The sequence below is a fragment of the Girardinichthys multiradiatus genome, chromosome 24, assembly GCF_021462225.1.
Source record: "Girardinichthys multiradiatus isolate DD_20200921_A chromosome 24, DD_fGirMul_XY1, whole genome shotgun sequence".
NCBI lineage: Eukaryota > Metazoa > Chordata > Actinopteri > Cyprinodontiformes > Goodeidae > Girardinichthys > Girardinichthys multiradiatus.
The window spans coordinates 5795180-5811308 of NC_061816.1; the positions used below are offsets into that span (position 1 = coordinate 5795180).

Here is a 16129-nt window from a genome sequence, read left to right on the forward strand (position 1 = left end):
GTTTCTTTTTTTAAAGACTCCGGTCCAAAGATGACAACTTCTGTCTTATCTGAATTTAGAAGCAAAAAATGTAAAGTCATCCAAGTTTTTATATCTTCAAGACATGCTTGTAGTCTATCTAACTGGTTGGGCTCATCAGGATTTATGGATAAGTAAAGCTGAGTGTCATCAGCGTAACAGTGAAAATGTATCCCATGCTGCCTGATAATTTGACCTATTGGAAATATATATATAGTAAAGAGAATTTGCCCAAGTAGTGAACCTTGTGGTACTCCACAATTAACCCTGGAGTTTAAGGATGATTTATCATTTACATGAACAAACTGGAATCTGTCAGACAAATAAGATTTAAACCAGCCTAGCTCTGTTCCCCTGATCCCTACAGCATATTCCAGCCTTTTTAAGAGAATATTATGATCGACTGTATCAAATGCAGCACTGAGATCTAACAGAACCAGAACAGACACAAGTCCATTATCTGAGGAAATAAGAATATCATTAGTGACTTTCAGCAGAGCTGTTTCAGTGCTGTGATGAGCTCTGAAACCTGACTGAAACTCTTCAAACCGGTCATTGCTGTGTAAATGCTCACACATTTGATTAGCAACTATTTTCTCAAGAATTTTAGATAAGAATGGAAGATTGGATATAGGTCTGTAATTTTTTAAGTCATCCCGATCAAGCGAAGGTTTCTTAAGTAAAGGTTTAATTACAGCTAACTTAAAAGCCTGTGGTACATATCCATTTACTAAAGATAGATTAATCATATCTACAATGGGGCTGGTAATCAGAGGGAACACTTCCTTAAATAATTTGGTTGGGATTGGGTCTAACATACAAGTTGAAGGTTTAGATGAAGCCAATATTTCTGATAACTCAGGAAGCTTCACAGGATCAAAACAGTCCAAACACAAATCAGGTTCTGCAGTTATTTCCAATCTTGTCTCACTTGCTGAGGATGAAGTAATCATCTTCGGGAGTATGTCAAAGATTTTATTTTTAATAGAATCAATTTTATTTAAGAAGAAGCCCATAAAGTCATGGCTGCTAAGAGCTAAGGGAATGGATGGCTCAACAGAGCTGTGACTCTGTGTAAGTTTAGCGACTGTACTAAAGAGAAACCTAGGATTATTCTTGTTCTCTTCTATTAATGAGAAATAAGCTGTTCTGGCTTGGCGAAGTGTCTTTTTATACAACAGTAGGCTATTTTTCCAGATTAAGTAGGAATCCTCTAGGTGTGTAGAGCGCCATTTTCTCTCCAATTTTCTAACATTGTGCTTTAAAGTACGCAGATATAAATTAAACCAAGGAGCTAGCCTCCTATGAATAATTACCTTCTTTTTCAAGGGGGCTGCATTGTCTAATGCATCACGCAATGATGAAGAAACACTATGAACAAAAGAATCAATTTGTGAAGGGGCAGAAACAGAATTATTGCCCTCCACTGTGCTTTTCAGTGATAATGAGGAAATTAAAAGTGGAACAAATTCTTTAAAGGTTGTTACAGCATTGTCTGATAATGATCTACTATAATGAAATTTTCTTTCAGGTGTGGAGTACTCGGTTAAATTAAACTCAATGGTTATTAAGAAATGGTCAGACAGGACAGTGTTATGAGAAAATATTGTTATGTCTTTACACTCAATGCCATGTGTCAACACAAGGTCCAGAGAATGAAGACAAAGGTGGGTAGGTTTGTTAATGTTTTGAGCAAAGCCAATTGAGTCTAAGATAGCATTAAACGCTATATTTAGGCTATCACTTTCAGTGTCTACATGAATGTTAAAATCCCCCACTATAATAACTTTATCTGTATTTAACATTAATCAGATAAAAGGTCTGAAAACTGATCTAAAAATTGAGAGTAAGGGCCTGGTGGACGGTACAAAACAACAAACAGAAGTGGTTTTAGTGCTTTGCAATTTGGATGAGGAAAACTAAGGATTAAATATTCAAAAGAGTTGTAGCTATTGATTGGATTTGGGACTAGTCAATAAATCGGACTGAAAGATGGTTGCTACTCCTCCTCCTCGCCCAGTATTTCGAGGAATGTGAAAATTTAAATAATTAGTAGGAGTTGACTCATTTATAGTAACATAATCCTCTTGCTGCAGCCAGGTTTCTGTGAGACAAAATAAATCAATCTGATTGTCACAAATCAGGTCACTAACTAGCAAAGTCTTTGAAGAGAGAGATCTTATGTTCAGTAGGCCACATTTAATTGTTTTATTTTTCTTTTCGGTCTGAGTTGTGTTTATTTTTATGAGATTTTCCTGATTTCCTCCTTTTAGATTATTTTTTAATCTATTCAATTTTGGCCGTGGGCGAGACACTGTCTTAATAGGGTAATGGCTGGGTAGCAGTACAGAAGCTGCAGAGAGGAGTATTAAACTACGACCCTGCTTCTTGGTCTGAACCGTGGGTTGTCAGAGTTTTGGACAACTAATAAATTCGGTCAGATTCCTAGAAAGAAGAGCTGCTCCATCCAAAGTGGGATGGATGCCGTCTCTCCGGACAGCATCCATCCCACTATGTAGTCTTAAAGTAGTCTTAAATCCCAGAAAGTACTGAAAGTAACCTGTATATTACAAAAAGTAGCTGCAATTAAACCATAAGTTTTGGTAGTTTTTTGAATTTCTTCAAACTGTCTCATGTTTGTTTCATAGGCTGTAAATTCCCCACATGAAGCTGTGTTCACCATCACTCTTCACAGCTGAATCTATGGACTGTTTGTGACTCTATAAACACAGTCTGCCCCTTTATTTTAATTTTCTGGTGTTTATAAATCCTGACTGAGAGGTTTGTTTAACTGCTGTTTAGAGCGCAGATCATAAATACTGTCAGTGCCATAAAGAGCGCTCATAAACGCCATCTGTGGTTAAAAAACAACAGACTCTGAGATGTCCTTCTGCTGCCTTGTTTTACCTGGGCTCTCACGTTTCACAGCCACACTCCAGGCTCAGTTCACACCTTATTTTGCTTTTGATATTTAAAACACTTGACTGTACACGGAGTGGTAAGAGCACAGAGTGTGAGGAAGTAGTTCTCCACTGACACTAGGTGGAGGTTTCTCCCAACACCTTCGGCTGTGGTTTTCTGTCTGGACGTTTCTGTGTCAGAGACCTTCAGGCTTGTTGCTTTTAAATTTACACATCATGCGTCGGGTTATTTATGCACAGACGTGGACATTTTACTGCTAACCTTGTGTCATTAATCCTTAAACTCCACGTTTGTTCTGTAGCAGATGACTACAGACCCCCGAATGAAGCTGCTGTTCATTATTCATCGACCTCTCATGCTGGGCAGCAGGGTGTTTTACCTTGGTGGTCGTTGGGGTGGAGATAATGCACACTGACAGCCCGACGGGAGCAGGCTGGCTGTGCACACAGAGGGAGAGGAGCGTGTCCTGCTGCAGATCTGCTTACAGATACAAAAAACACCAGAAGTGAAAGAGGACGGAGAAGATCAATCTGCATTTGATCAATCAGAGCTTCAGGGCTCTGCAGGATGAACATTTCAGGAGAAAACTGATTTTCAAGGAGAAACTTTTTCTGTTAAACTAAATTCTCTAATAATTAAATGCTAAACATGCTAAAAGACAAACTCTGGGTATGGAGGAACAGCATGGATGCATTAAGCAGGTCTTAACTGAACCAAAGCCAGTATGGAGCATCATCCTGAAAGCAGGTCAGCGGCTCCACACCCACCCACAGAACCAGCACAGCGTCCATATCTCCATCGGAGAAAGGCCTGAATGGTTAAAGACACTCCTTAAATATTTCAGATCTTCTCTTTGCAGCAGCAGTGACTCAAAGCAGATTGAGGTGTTAAACACTCACAAAAGGCCCGTTTGGGCTCAGATTCTGCAGCTTCACCAAATCATTAAATTAAATTCAAATTCAAAAATATTTTCTTCATCCCGAAGGGAATTTAAATGTTGTTGTAGCTCATTATGCAGGTTTCTTCAAAGAGCCGTTGTAGATGCTGATGGCTGTGGGCAGGAAGGATCTCCTGTAGCGCTCCGTCTTACAGCAGATCTGAAGAAGCCTCTGACTGAAGACACTCTGTTGTTGTAGGACAGTCTCATGAAGAGGATGCTCAGGGTTCTCCATAATGTTCTTCATTTTATGAAGAATCCTTCTTTGCACAATGATCTCCAGAGGTTCCAGAGGAGTTCCCAGAACAGAGCCAGCCTTTTTTATCAGCTTGTTGAGCTTTTTCAGGTCCCTGGCTCAAACAACTCATAATAAAATAATTTTATAATAATTTAAAGCAATAATCTCTTCTGTTTCCATTTAAACATCTACATCTCAAAGCATTTGGAAGCTGAATCCTGTTTGGGGTGTTTTTCTTACACTTCATCCCATGTATCAGCGGTCTGCTCAGAGCGCTTCCTGTGAGCCTGCTAGGCGCCCTGTGGAGGCAGGAGCTAAAGTGGGACACACAACATCTTCCTTGGATGATTGATCACGTCACAAGCGGGCAAAGTTAACCAGCCCAGAACCGCAGGAGAAGACAAACTCTCATGAAAGATTCAGAGCTGGCAGCAGACAGCGCTTTGCACTCCAAGAGGAAGCTTTATGGGCCTCACTCTAGCTGCCTGATTTAAGGTTGACATTTGTGAAAGTGTCAAACTGTTTCTCTCACAGCCATTGCTGTCATTATCTTTGTTTTCCTATCACATTGAGAGTACACCTGGCCCAGTGCCTTAGCTCTTAGCTGTGTCTCTTTCCCAAACAAATTGATTAAGGAAGGTATTTCTTACTTTGCATACTTTTATATTATTATTTCTACAGAGAGAATGCCTGGCCCAGAGGTTTGATATTTAGCTCTGTCTTAGTTTTGGATGAATCATTTGACTGAGCTATTGCTGCCCCTTATCTTCTGTACTATTGTTTTTTTATTTTCCATAGAAGGTACTCCAAGGCAAGTGCTTCTGTGTTTGGTGTCTCTTTTTTAAACTGAAATAGAAAGGCTGCCTTAAAAGTGTTAAAGGTAAACCTTGAACCTCTAAGATTTTTATAGGTTGTATATTCTGAAGCAACTGAAACCATTTTGGTGGAAATATGGCGGTCATGTTAGTTTCTGGTTGATTGCCCTGGGAATCAGTGTGTATTTGTTTGCGTCTGGCAGTGTGTGAGTTCACACATCCGCAGGTGCAAAAAGCGAAAGAAAAGAAGGGCAGAAATGGGTGTTTGCTGAAGCAACAGCAGCTAAAAGCCTCCTTGGGCTGTTGTTGGTGGCATGCATCCTTTCAGTGTTTTCAGACTCTGAGGGATTTCTTTTAAACAGACCTGAAATAAACAAAAACAGCTAGGTGCTGGCTTTCAATTCATTCCTAACTGTTGGATATGTCTTATTTTCTTAATTTCTCACTAGCCTTTCTCTTCATTCTGTTTGTAAGATGTTCTGTTTTAAAAGGGGTTGGCAGCTACACTGACACCTTGTGGGCAGGTAAGGGAACAACAGGCCCTGAGAGCAGCAGTTGTTTGCAAAGAGGTAACAAATGACTGATTGCACAAAATCCTTTATTTCCAGCATCTCAGAGCACATTTCGACACACATCTCAGAGACAAACTGCATTCCTTCTTCTTTTTTTTAACAAAAGTTTTACAAACAACTATGAGCTTTAGTGAAGAACAGTCATAAAATAATTGAGCTAACGCGGACGAAAACGGTGTGAGGAAAGTTTGGGTAACAGGTGGACAACGTGGATTAGAAAAACATCAGAAAACACATTTTAACACAGAAAAATGCTTCTCTTGTGCCCTTTTTATTTGTGAAACACTGAACTAAGCAAGCCTCAGCTTACTCATATGGCACCATTTTTGTTTCTGCTAAAGTGACTAACTCCCCGAAACATAAAAACAGAACACAGGAACAATATTCCTACATCGTAAAATGCTTTTTTTCCTCCTTTAAGAGTCCGTTCAGTGCTGGAGAGAGTTTGTAAGCCCAGTGATAATAGACATTTAACACACACATACACAACCGTACTGTTTTAGTTTCCTAACATCTTTAAAAATGATGCTTTAATTTATAATTTGTCTTCATACAGCATTTGATCTTATAAGTGCTCTTAAATAATCAGTTTTCTAAGAAAAGTCACAGAAGTATAAAACCAGCCGAGGCAAACCTGTAAATGCATTTTGTTGTTCTTTTGATTGTCGTCCGCTGATGCTGCAGGTTACCCTGAAGCACCTTCTTCCAAGCCACACTGGACTCCCGACATTTCTCATTTGGTTTCTGAGTTGGTGCTAAATGCTAAACGTTGTCCCGTCTGAGTAAAGAACCCGCTTTTGGGTCAGAAAGGAGACAGCCAAGTCACGGTCTCTGCAGTTACTTTGGAGCAGCGTGGTCGGTCTGTCGCAGTGGGAGGAAAGAAACATGGCAGCAGCTCTTCTGAATGCGCAACTCTGAGGGTTAGCCTGTTCACACCTGGTTTCAGGGGATCACAGTTTGGTCAGAACAATCTTTTGGAGCCATGTCTGAACACCTCCAGACTCTAAGATCACCAGTTCAAATATTTGTACTTAAATCAGGTCTAAAGCAGGACCCAAACTGCCCCCCTCCGATAAAATTATGTGCAGATTTAAGAACAGTGTACAAACTGTCAAGTATGGTGGTAACAGCATCATGCTGTGGGACTGCTTCACCCAAAGGGAATTGGTTAGGAAGCTCAGGAACAACCAGGGAACCACCAAGGCTCAAGCCTGCCAAGAACTGGAAACCTGAGTCCTGCTGTAATTTGCTGCTAAGCAAATCAACGAGCTGTCTGGTCACAAAGACAAGAGGTTTGTTTGAAGAGTCAATGTGACACTTTCAAACCTAAGAACAACCCAGTAGTCAAGTATGGTGTTGACAGCATCATGCTGTGGGAGTGTTTCACAAAGAGGTAATTTGTTCGGATCTTAAGAAACAACTCAAAAACCACCTAAGTTCAAACTCTTTAACCTTTCAGAGACTCCGAACGTATAAGACCTAGAGCTCTGCTGGTGTTAGCTTGTTTTACTGTTTGGTTTGAGTCTCCAACTAAAGCCGCTGACAAACAGCACCAGAATTTAACTTGTAAACACCTTCGTCTAATTTGCAGTCATGGTAAAAAGAAAGCACACCCTCTTTTAATTGTGGAGTTTTATGTCTTCAGGATATAAACGATTGTCTGCTCCCTGGTGGGATCTAAAATGAATTAAATCTAACCTCAACTGTACAAAAGATACACAACAGATCCACACTGTCATTATTTCTTAAACAAACAAACATCAAGCCAACCTAAAAGGTGGTATGTGCAAAAATTAAGTACCCCATTGCAGCTTCCACAAGAGTTAAGAAAGTAAGTAGCAGTAACAATCTATAACTTATAAAATCAGGGTTTTGATAGTTTTCTGCTTTGGAGCACACCATGCCAAGGCAGTAAGACATCAGCAATGACCTTAGAGAAGCAACAGTGGCTACCCATCTATCTGGGAAGGGTCATGAGACCATTTCATAGTTATTTGAAGCCCGACATTTGACATTTAAGACATTTGCCAATCTTCCAAGGAGTGGACGTCCCAGCAAATTCACCCCAAAGTCAGAGCAATCAATGCTCAGAGTATGTGCAAAAAACCCAGGAGCTCCATCTCAGACTCCACAGGCCTCAGTTAGCAGGTTAAAGGTAACGAGAAGACAATTATGAAAAGACTTAACAAGTATGATTGTTTGGAAGGATTGTAGGAGAAAACCTCTACTCTCTAAAAACAACATTGCAGCATGACCGCGGATTGCAGAGTTGTATCTGAATGAACCACAAGACTTTTCCAAATTTGTAATTGGAACAGATAAGAAAGTAGAAATGTTTGGTCATAATGTACAGCTCAACCAGAAAACGCAACACTGGATATCAGCAAAAATACCTCCCACCAACTATCAAGCACTGTGGTAGAAGAGTGTTGATCAGGACTTGCGTTGCGGCCATTGGACCTGGGCACCTTTCAGATGACCGTGAACTCCTCTGTACACCAAAGGACTCTAAAGACAAATGCAGGCTGAAGGTTGGACCAAACAGGGTCATCAATAGAACAATGAACCCAAAAACAGCTGCTAATGTACAACAGAATGGCTGAAGCGAAACAAATGCAAGGTACTCTAAAATTAAAAGCGGGTGTAATTACTTTGTTGCCATGACTGAACAGAACCTGCTGATTAGGTCAGTGGTTTAAGTGCTCTCTGTTATAGATCCAAAACTCGTTAAATGAAAACAAACGTATCTACAGTTAGGTCATCATATCTGCCGAGGCGGTGAGTGCGTTTAGTTTTTCCCACTCGGCGAGAGTTTGTTTCCAAGACAAGGCATTAACTGGAGCTCCTTCCACCACCTCCAGTCAGAAAATAAAAAAAATGCTTTTCGACTTTTCTCGTACAAATCCGGCCCTCTATGACTGTGTCCCTAACGGACAGAACCACCATGAACCTCAAAACGCAGCATCAGGTTTTCAGTGCTCTCATTTTTCTTCTGCTTAAATCTCTTTTTAATAACTTCAACAAGAAGAAGGAAATGTTATTTTCTAGATTTCTGTGCGCTCATGTAAACCACCCAACCTCACCCCTAATCTTCCAAACCTGTTGGTGTTTCTGGTCCAAGAGGAATCTAACAGCAGTGAACATACAGGAAAATACAGAATATTTCTCTCCTGTTAGATAAACTCTTAATTAAAATACTGCAAATTGTTTTAAAATCTCCATCTGTGGCCTAGTTTCTGTCAAATATCTTCTGATAGACTATAAAGATGCTACAGTTTATCTCCGGTCCGTGTTTGCACCACGTGACGACACTAAACTCTTAACTAAAGCTTCTTGTTTAGAAGATTTAAACGCTCTTCGAGTCTGAGCCTTGCAGATTATTTCAGACCACGCTGATATTAAACCAACATCTGTTTGCATAAGAGGACATTAATCTTAAAAGGTGGAATAGAAGCAGCAGTAATGAGGAGAGAGAACATCAAACCTTCTCAGCAGCTCCTCTGAGTGGAAGGGATCTGAATGAAGATGTCTCTTCATTCAGGAAATTCATCCAATCTTGTTCCAGTGAGCAGGACGCTTCTCTGAACACTGAGGAACTGAACTGTTTCAGTGAAAAGGGTCCTCTGCTTGATGATGTTTTTCTCCGAACCATAGCAGTGTTAGGTTGAGATGAGACATCAGAACAATCGTTGTGAAGAATGATCCAAACTTCTTGATCATTCCCATCTGTCCCACCTCTGCTCTGCTTCATCCAGTCAGGGGAAGAATTCAGATTTCTGGGGGTCCTGCAAGTTGGAGACACTGTCAGGGCAAGACACAGTGATGTCACTCGCGTCCACGCCGCTCCTTCCAGGAATTATACACGTCCTGACGTACCCTCTGTTGGTGGAACTGAGGAGGCAGCCATTCTCCACCTGAAAACAAAACACACAGAGATTCAGAAAGTTTTAGTCTTATCATCAGGGACTCAAAAGAACATAAAGAGCACCTGAGATTTGTTCACAAAGAGTTTAAAACAAACTGAATGGTTTAACATGATAACTGACACAATCGGTTATTGGAAACACTAAAAGATATCATATAAAATGCTAGACATTGGCATGCCCAAAACACACAATCTCTGCATCACCAAAACAAGAGCTTTGCTCACGCGTTTAGGTATGTTCTCAGTGCAGGTTGGACTCTGCCGGAACCATCCCATGTGACTGATCCTGTTTGTGGTGTTCACGGACAGAATCTAAAGAGGTTTTGTGATGAGGAGGGGATCAGGTTTAGGAACCTCAGCTTCTCATTGTGTGACGCGGCTCGGATGAGAGTCAGCAAGTCCAAGTCTGAGGCCATGGTTCTCCACCAGAAAAAGTTGGATTGATGCTCCTGGTTGGGAATGACCTTTCTCTTCAAGGGGAAGAGTAAAAGTTTTTTGGTGTCTTGTTTAGGAGTGATAGGGGGATGGAGAAGATGTAGACCAATAGACGGAGGCTTTGTCAGTAGTTATTGTCCTAAAATCATCAGATATCATGACAGTGAGACACTAGATACAAGCAGTTGAACCGAGCTTCCAGTCTTTGGTAGGTGGGCTCAGTCTTAGAGATAAGGTGAAAAGCTTGGACTAGAGACCCTGCTCCTTAACATTGAAAGTAGTTAGTTGAGATGGCCTGGCATCTGATCAGGATGCCTCCAGGATTTATTGGGTGCATCCTATGGATGGATGTATGGACAAACGGTCTCATGCTTGTTCATTAGTATTTGAAAACTATGTTCAGACATCATCAGGATCCTCCTCTTGTAAATCCAACCATTTTCCCATCCGTCGCTGCAGCTAGAGCTTTAAAACAATTAGATGAGTATGGTTGAAGCTATAGTGCATGTTCTGTTTTGGAGGCTTGTTGAGGAGAGCAGGAGAAGGCATGAATATACTGAGTGTATCCTCCTGTACAGACAGTCTCAGTGCTGCGAGCCGTGTCTCTCTGCACGCCCCGTCCTGTGTTTGCAGCATTAGGTAATGATGACAGATAAATTGTAGGTCAGCAGTGCTCATGCCTGACTGGCCAGCATGCCAGTATTTTTCTTTCAGCGACAGCCACTGACCCTGAAGAATAACAGAGGAGGCTGAATGGGGCGGGGATGGAGGGATGCCTGCTGGGCTCGGCTGTCTCTGGGGGCCGACCGCGGCTCGTCCCGGCCTTATTCTATTCATTATTGTACTCACTGCCAGTCTGCTGTCCTGTCCTCGCTCATAATTCATTTCATCTTTATCCTGATCTGGCAGTTTGTTTTTTCTGTTCAAATGCTGCTGTCATGCTTGGAGGAACACAAAACAGTACAGGATAACAGGGAGGCCCAGCTGATCCAGAACACTTTATAAAACAGGAGCCTCATGAATTTCTTTATATCAAACCAGCTTCATGGTTCCTCCTTCCTGTTTGCGTATTTGCAGCTAAGCTAAGAATGGCAACCTGCTTTATGGGGCAGACAGACACACCACAGGGTTTTTGAGATTTTTCACCACGTTCCTGTTTTAAATCCTGGAAGTAGGCAGAACTGACTATTGGGATCTTATTACCTTAAACAGTTTTACAATGAGGACTGTTTGGACATCCAACTGCTTTCCTCTTTATCCTCGCTTTGTGTTTTTAGCATCCATGGATCTTCATCATACTTACTGATTGTTTTTATTCCATTTTCCTTTAATCTGTCATTGAGTATCGATGAAAACCCTAACCCTAAATATTAATTACTGTACCTGGCTTTTAAAAAGACATGTGCTTTAACAGGGAGGCATCAGAAACTTCTATCATTCCTAGATCTTCAGAGCTGCAATTATATCACATCTTACTACGCAGACGGGGACAATTTATGGTCATCTGGCAATTATTAATCTAAACTAACAAAAAGCAAATGTGAGGTTCCTAAAGGGTTAATTCTTGGGAAACTTTTATTTAATAGCTACATGCTACCTAAACCTCCATTAACAGAGTATTAAAACATATTTTACTGTATGTAGATGACACTCAACCTTATATTTCTGTCACCAAATTACTGCTGTAATTAACACTCTCTGACTAAGTGTGCCCTTAATATCAGTGGTTTGGTGGCCCACAGTTTGCTCTAGCTTGATGCAGAAGAAACAAAAGTATTTGATTTTGGCCCAATAATGTTAACAAGATTAGAAATCCACATTCCCCTAGATCAAGTGAACCTAAAGACTTCAGAACATTCCAAAATCAAGATGAGTTTATGGACTCAGAGATCAATTTTAACAACCACATAAAGATAATTAATAAATTAATAACATCTAGAAGCATTGCATAAACTGATTAATGTCTTACTTGGTAGAAAAAGAATACTTTGTGTCATTTAGCAATTATCACTTTGAGCAAACATACTGTACATCAAATGTGGAGTTCCTCAAGGATTCGTTCTTGAGCAACATTTATTCACCACTAATATGCTTTCCCTAGCTCAGGTTACAGAGCATTACACTATGTCTTACTAAAGATATATTGATGATACTTAAATTCATCTGTTACCATACTACCTCTTTAAATTACATTCCCTGATTAGGTGTGTCTTTAATATCATTGGTTGGATGAGGCCAGGATTGATCTAGCTTGATGCAAAAAAGACAAAAGTTGGGGGGTCACGTGATGCACAGAGCTAGGCGAATGTGATTTCTTTCGGCTTCACGCTAGATTTCCTGAACACGACTTTTACTTAAAACTCCACTGGTAAGAACCAACTCGAAGCTTATGAAATGTCACTTGACATCTTCTTGCACATCATGGGTCAAGCAAGAAGAAAGGTACCCGCAAAAAAGAGGGGAAAGCCAACCCTAATGCTACCGACACAAGTGCTAGCTTCGGCAATGAGGAGGGCTCTATGGGTGAAGATATTGCCAGCACTATGGACAAAGAAGAGGTTAACAGAGACTTGGAAGATTCAGTGGTGGAATGCGTATCGGCTAACATAGCGAAAATGCTGGATAGTAAATTGGCTGTGTTGATTAAACCAGTTACGGAGCTTTCTGAAATATTTGACGGCTTTATGGAACGACCGGGGACAGCGGAGCAGCGGATGTCAGACCTGGAAGATGTTACGGCTACTGATGTATTGCGGGTGGCGATGTTGGAAAGCCATCTGAAAAAGATGCAAGACCGCTTGGAAAGTTTTAAAAACCAGAGCTGTAGACAAAACATCAGAATTCTTGGGTTGAAGGAAGGAGCAGAGCACCTTCTACTGTAACTAATTACAGGTCCTTCTCAAAATATTAGCATATTGTGATAAAGTTCATTATTTTCCATAATGTCATGATGAAAATTTAACATTCATATATTTTAGATTCATTGCACACTAACTGAAATATTACAGGTCTTTTATTGTCTTAATACGGATGATTTTGGCATACAGCTCATGAAAACCCAAAATTCCTATCTCACAAAATTAGCATATCATTAAAAGGGTCTCTAAACGAGCTATGAACCTAATCATCTGAATCAACGAGTTAACTCTAAACATCTGCAAAAGATTCCTGAGGCCTTTAAAACTCCCAGCCTGGTTCATCACTCAAAACCCCAATCATGGGTAAGACTGCCGACCTGACTGCTGTCCAGAAGGCCACTATTGACACCCTCAAGCAAGAGGGTAAGACACAGAAAGAAATTTCTGAACGAATAGGCTGTTCCCAGAGTGCTGTATCAAGGCACCTCAGTGGGAAGTCTGTGGGAAGGAAAAAGTGTGGCAGAAAACGCTGCACAACGAGAAGAGGTGACTGGACCCTGAGGAAGATTGTGGAGAAGGGCCGATTCCAGACCTTGGGGGACCTGCGGAAGCAGTGGACTGAGTCTGGAGTAGAAACATCCAGAGCCACCGTGCACAGGTGTGTGCAGGAAATGGGCTACAGGTGCCGCATTCCCCAGGTCAAGCCACTTTTGAACCAGAAACAGCAGCAGAAGCGCCTGACCTGGGCTACAGAGAAGCAGCACTGGACTGTTGCTCAGTGGTCCAAAGTACTTTTTTCGAATGAAAGCAAATTCTGCATGTCATTCAGAAATCAAGGTGCCAGAGTCTGGAGGAAGACTGGGGAGAAGGAAATGCCAAAATGCCAGAAGTCCAGTGTCAAGTACCCACAGTCAGTGATGGTCTGGTGTGCCGTGTCAGCTGCTGGTGTTGGTCCACTGTGTTTTATCAAGGGCAGGGTCAATGCAGCTAGCTATCAGGAGATTTTGGAGCACTTCATGCTTCCATCTGCTGAAAAGCTTTATGGAGATGAAGATTTCATTTTTCAGCACGACCTGGCACCTGCTCACAGTGCCAAAACCACTGGTAAATGGTTTACTGACCATGGTATCACTGTGCTCAATTGGCCTGCCAACTCTCCTGACCTGAACCCCATAGAGAATCTGTGGGATATTGTGAAGAGAACGTTGAGAGACTCAAGACCCAACACTCTGGATGAGCTAAAGGCCGCTATCGAAGCATCCTGGGCCTCCATAAGACCTCAGCAGTGCCACAGGCTGATTGCCTCCATGCCACGCCGCATTGAAGCAGTCATTTCTGCAAAAGGATTCCCGACCAAGTATTGAGTGCATAACTGTACATGATTATTTGAAGGTTGATGTTTTTTGTATTAAAAACACTTTTCTTTTATTGGTCGGATGAAATATGCTAATTTTGTGAGATAGGAATTTTGGGTTTTCATGAGCTGTATGCCAAAATCATCCGTATTAAGACAATAAAAGACCTGAAATATTTCAGTTAGTGTGCAATGAATCTAAAATATATGAATGTTAAATTTTCATCATTACATTATGGAAAATAATGAACTTTATCACAATATGTTAATATTTTGAGAAGGACCTGTATATGTGCTCTCTTTCAGACTCTAACCTTGAAAACTGGCTCAGAGTTTATTTGTTCTTTCTTTCTAGATGAAACGACTAAAGAAGCTACATACATTAACATTTACTTTTCCTTCCCATAGAAAGTACTCCTGGATCAGTGCTTCTTTGTTCTCTTTGTGTCTCTGCTCTGTTCTCTCAAACCCCCAGTCGGTCGTGACAGATGGCCGCTCACACTGAGCTTGGTTCTGGTTCTGCTGGAGGTTTCTTCCTGTTAAAAGGGAGTTTTTCCTCTCCACTGTTGCTACATGCATGCTCAGTATGAGGGATTGCTGCAAAGTTAACGCCAGTGACTGTCCACTGTCTCTACATGCTCATCCAGAAAGGAGTGACTGCTACAGATCTCTGACTCGATGCAATCTGCTGGGTTTCCTTAGATAGAAAAACTTTTTATCCAATTTGAGTGAATAACTGAATCTGACTGCACTGTTCAATGGTTAGGATTAATTGGAATGTATGTATCTGACTTTTGTGAAGTGCCTTGAGACAACATGTGTTGTAAATTGGCACTATATAAATAAACCGAATTGAACGGAATTAAATTTTAAAAAGGAAGGAGCTGCGTGAAGCAGGGATGAGGTACTCTTTTCTGTATCCAGCAGTTATCAAGATCTTCCACCCTAATGATGCCGACACTTCCCTTACAAACATGGAACAAATAAACGATTATATTAAGAAACTGACATCTCCAAAGTGATCTCACTGAGCTGAAGGTTCAGACTGCTTATGAGTGTGAAATGTTTAAGGTATGATTTATAAATTCAGGTTGGACTGATTCAGAAAGTCGAGAGGTTCTTTAATAATTCCTTGGTTATAAATAGAAGATTTGTTAACACCAGTGGCCTAAATAAGGCATACGGGTGAGGAGAATTTACAGTCAGGGTCTGTTTGCCTGTTTTGCTTTTTTCTTCTTCCCCCCTACAATTACATTTTTACAAGTTTGAGGTGTAGTTAAGTCAAGATAATAATAATAATTTTAGTTTGTTTCTTTTGGTTGCAGTTATGTTTTTGCTTGGAACATTTGTTGTTTTTTGATGTTCTATTAGAAGTCATAGACTGGTCACATAAATACTTTTTGGTTAGAGTTGTTGCAGCATACAGCTCAGGATGCAGCTTGTGTATGATGTCGGTTAGGATTAGCACATGGAATATCCGGGGGTCCAACAATGCAGTAAAGAGAAAATCTGTTCTTCATTCTCTTTAAAAAGATGGGGCCCAGATAGCTTTTCTTCAAGAGACACATTTAAACAATGAAGAGCATAAAACATATTGCAGAGATTGGGTAGGGCAGACATTTTTGTCATCTTATTCAAGTAATAAGAGGGGTGGTATATATTGCATTGTTAAATTACCCTTTACTGTCACAGCCCCATATATTGAAATGGACGGAAGATTTGTCCTAGTGAGAGGAGTACTGTATGGAGAGGATATCATGTTAGGAAACGTATATACACCTAATGTCCAAGATGAGGGATTTTATACATCCTTATACTGCCAACTAGCAGCTATGGACTGTACCAATATTATTATGGGAGGTGATTTTAACTGTGCACTTTGCCCTCAAATGGATAGGTAGCCATCACAGATAGACCAATCTAAAAATGCTAAGGCTCTCTTAAAGATTATGCAGGAGTTTGATCTCTTAGATGAATGGAGGCAGCATAATCCCCGGGCACAGCAGTTTATATTCCATTCTCGTCCACATCGGTCGGCATCCCGGATTGATTATA

General features: G+C 40.8%; 1 protein-coding gene across 2 annotated transcripts in view; it reads right to left on the minus strand.

The window, feature by feature from the left end:
* Window positions 1-5511: 5511 nt before the first annotated feature.
* The window catches only part of ahr1b (aryl hydrocarbon receptor 1b), a 31640-nt gene continuing 21022 nt past the window's right edge, over window positions 5512-16129 (minus strand). For both annotated transcript variants that reach the window (XM_047355902.1, XM_047355901.1), the window contains one exon: window positions 5512-9416. In XM_047355902.1, coding sequence (XP_047211858.1) covers window positions 9258-9416 — 159 coding nt within the window. In that variant the 3' untranslated portion in view covers window positions 5512-9257. The remainder of the gene's footprint in view (window positions 9417-16129) is intronic.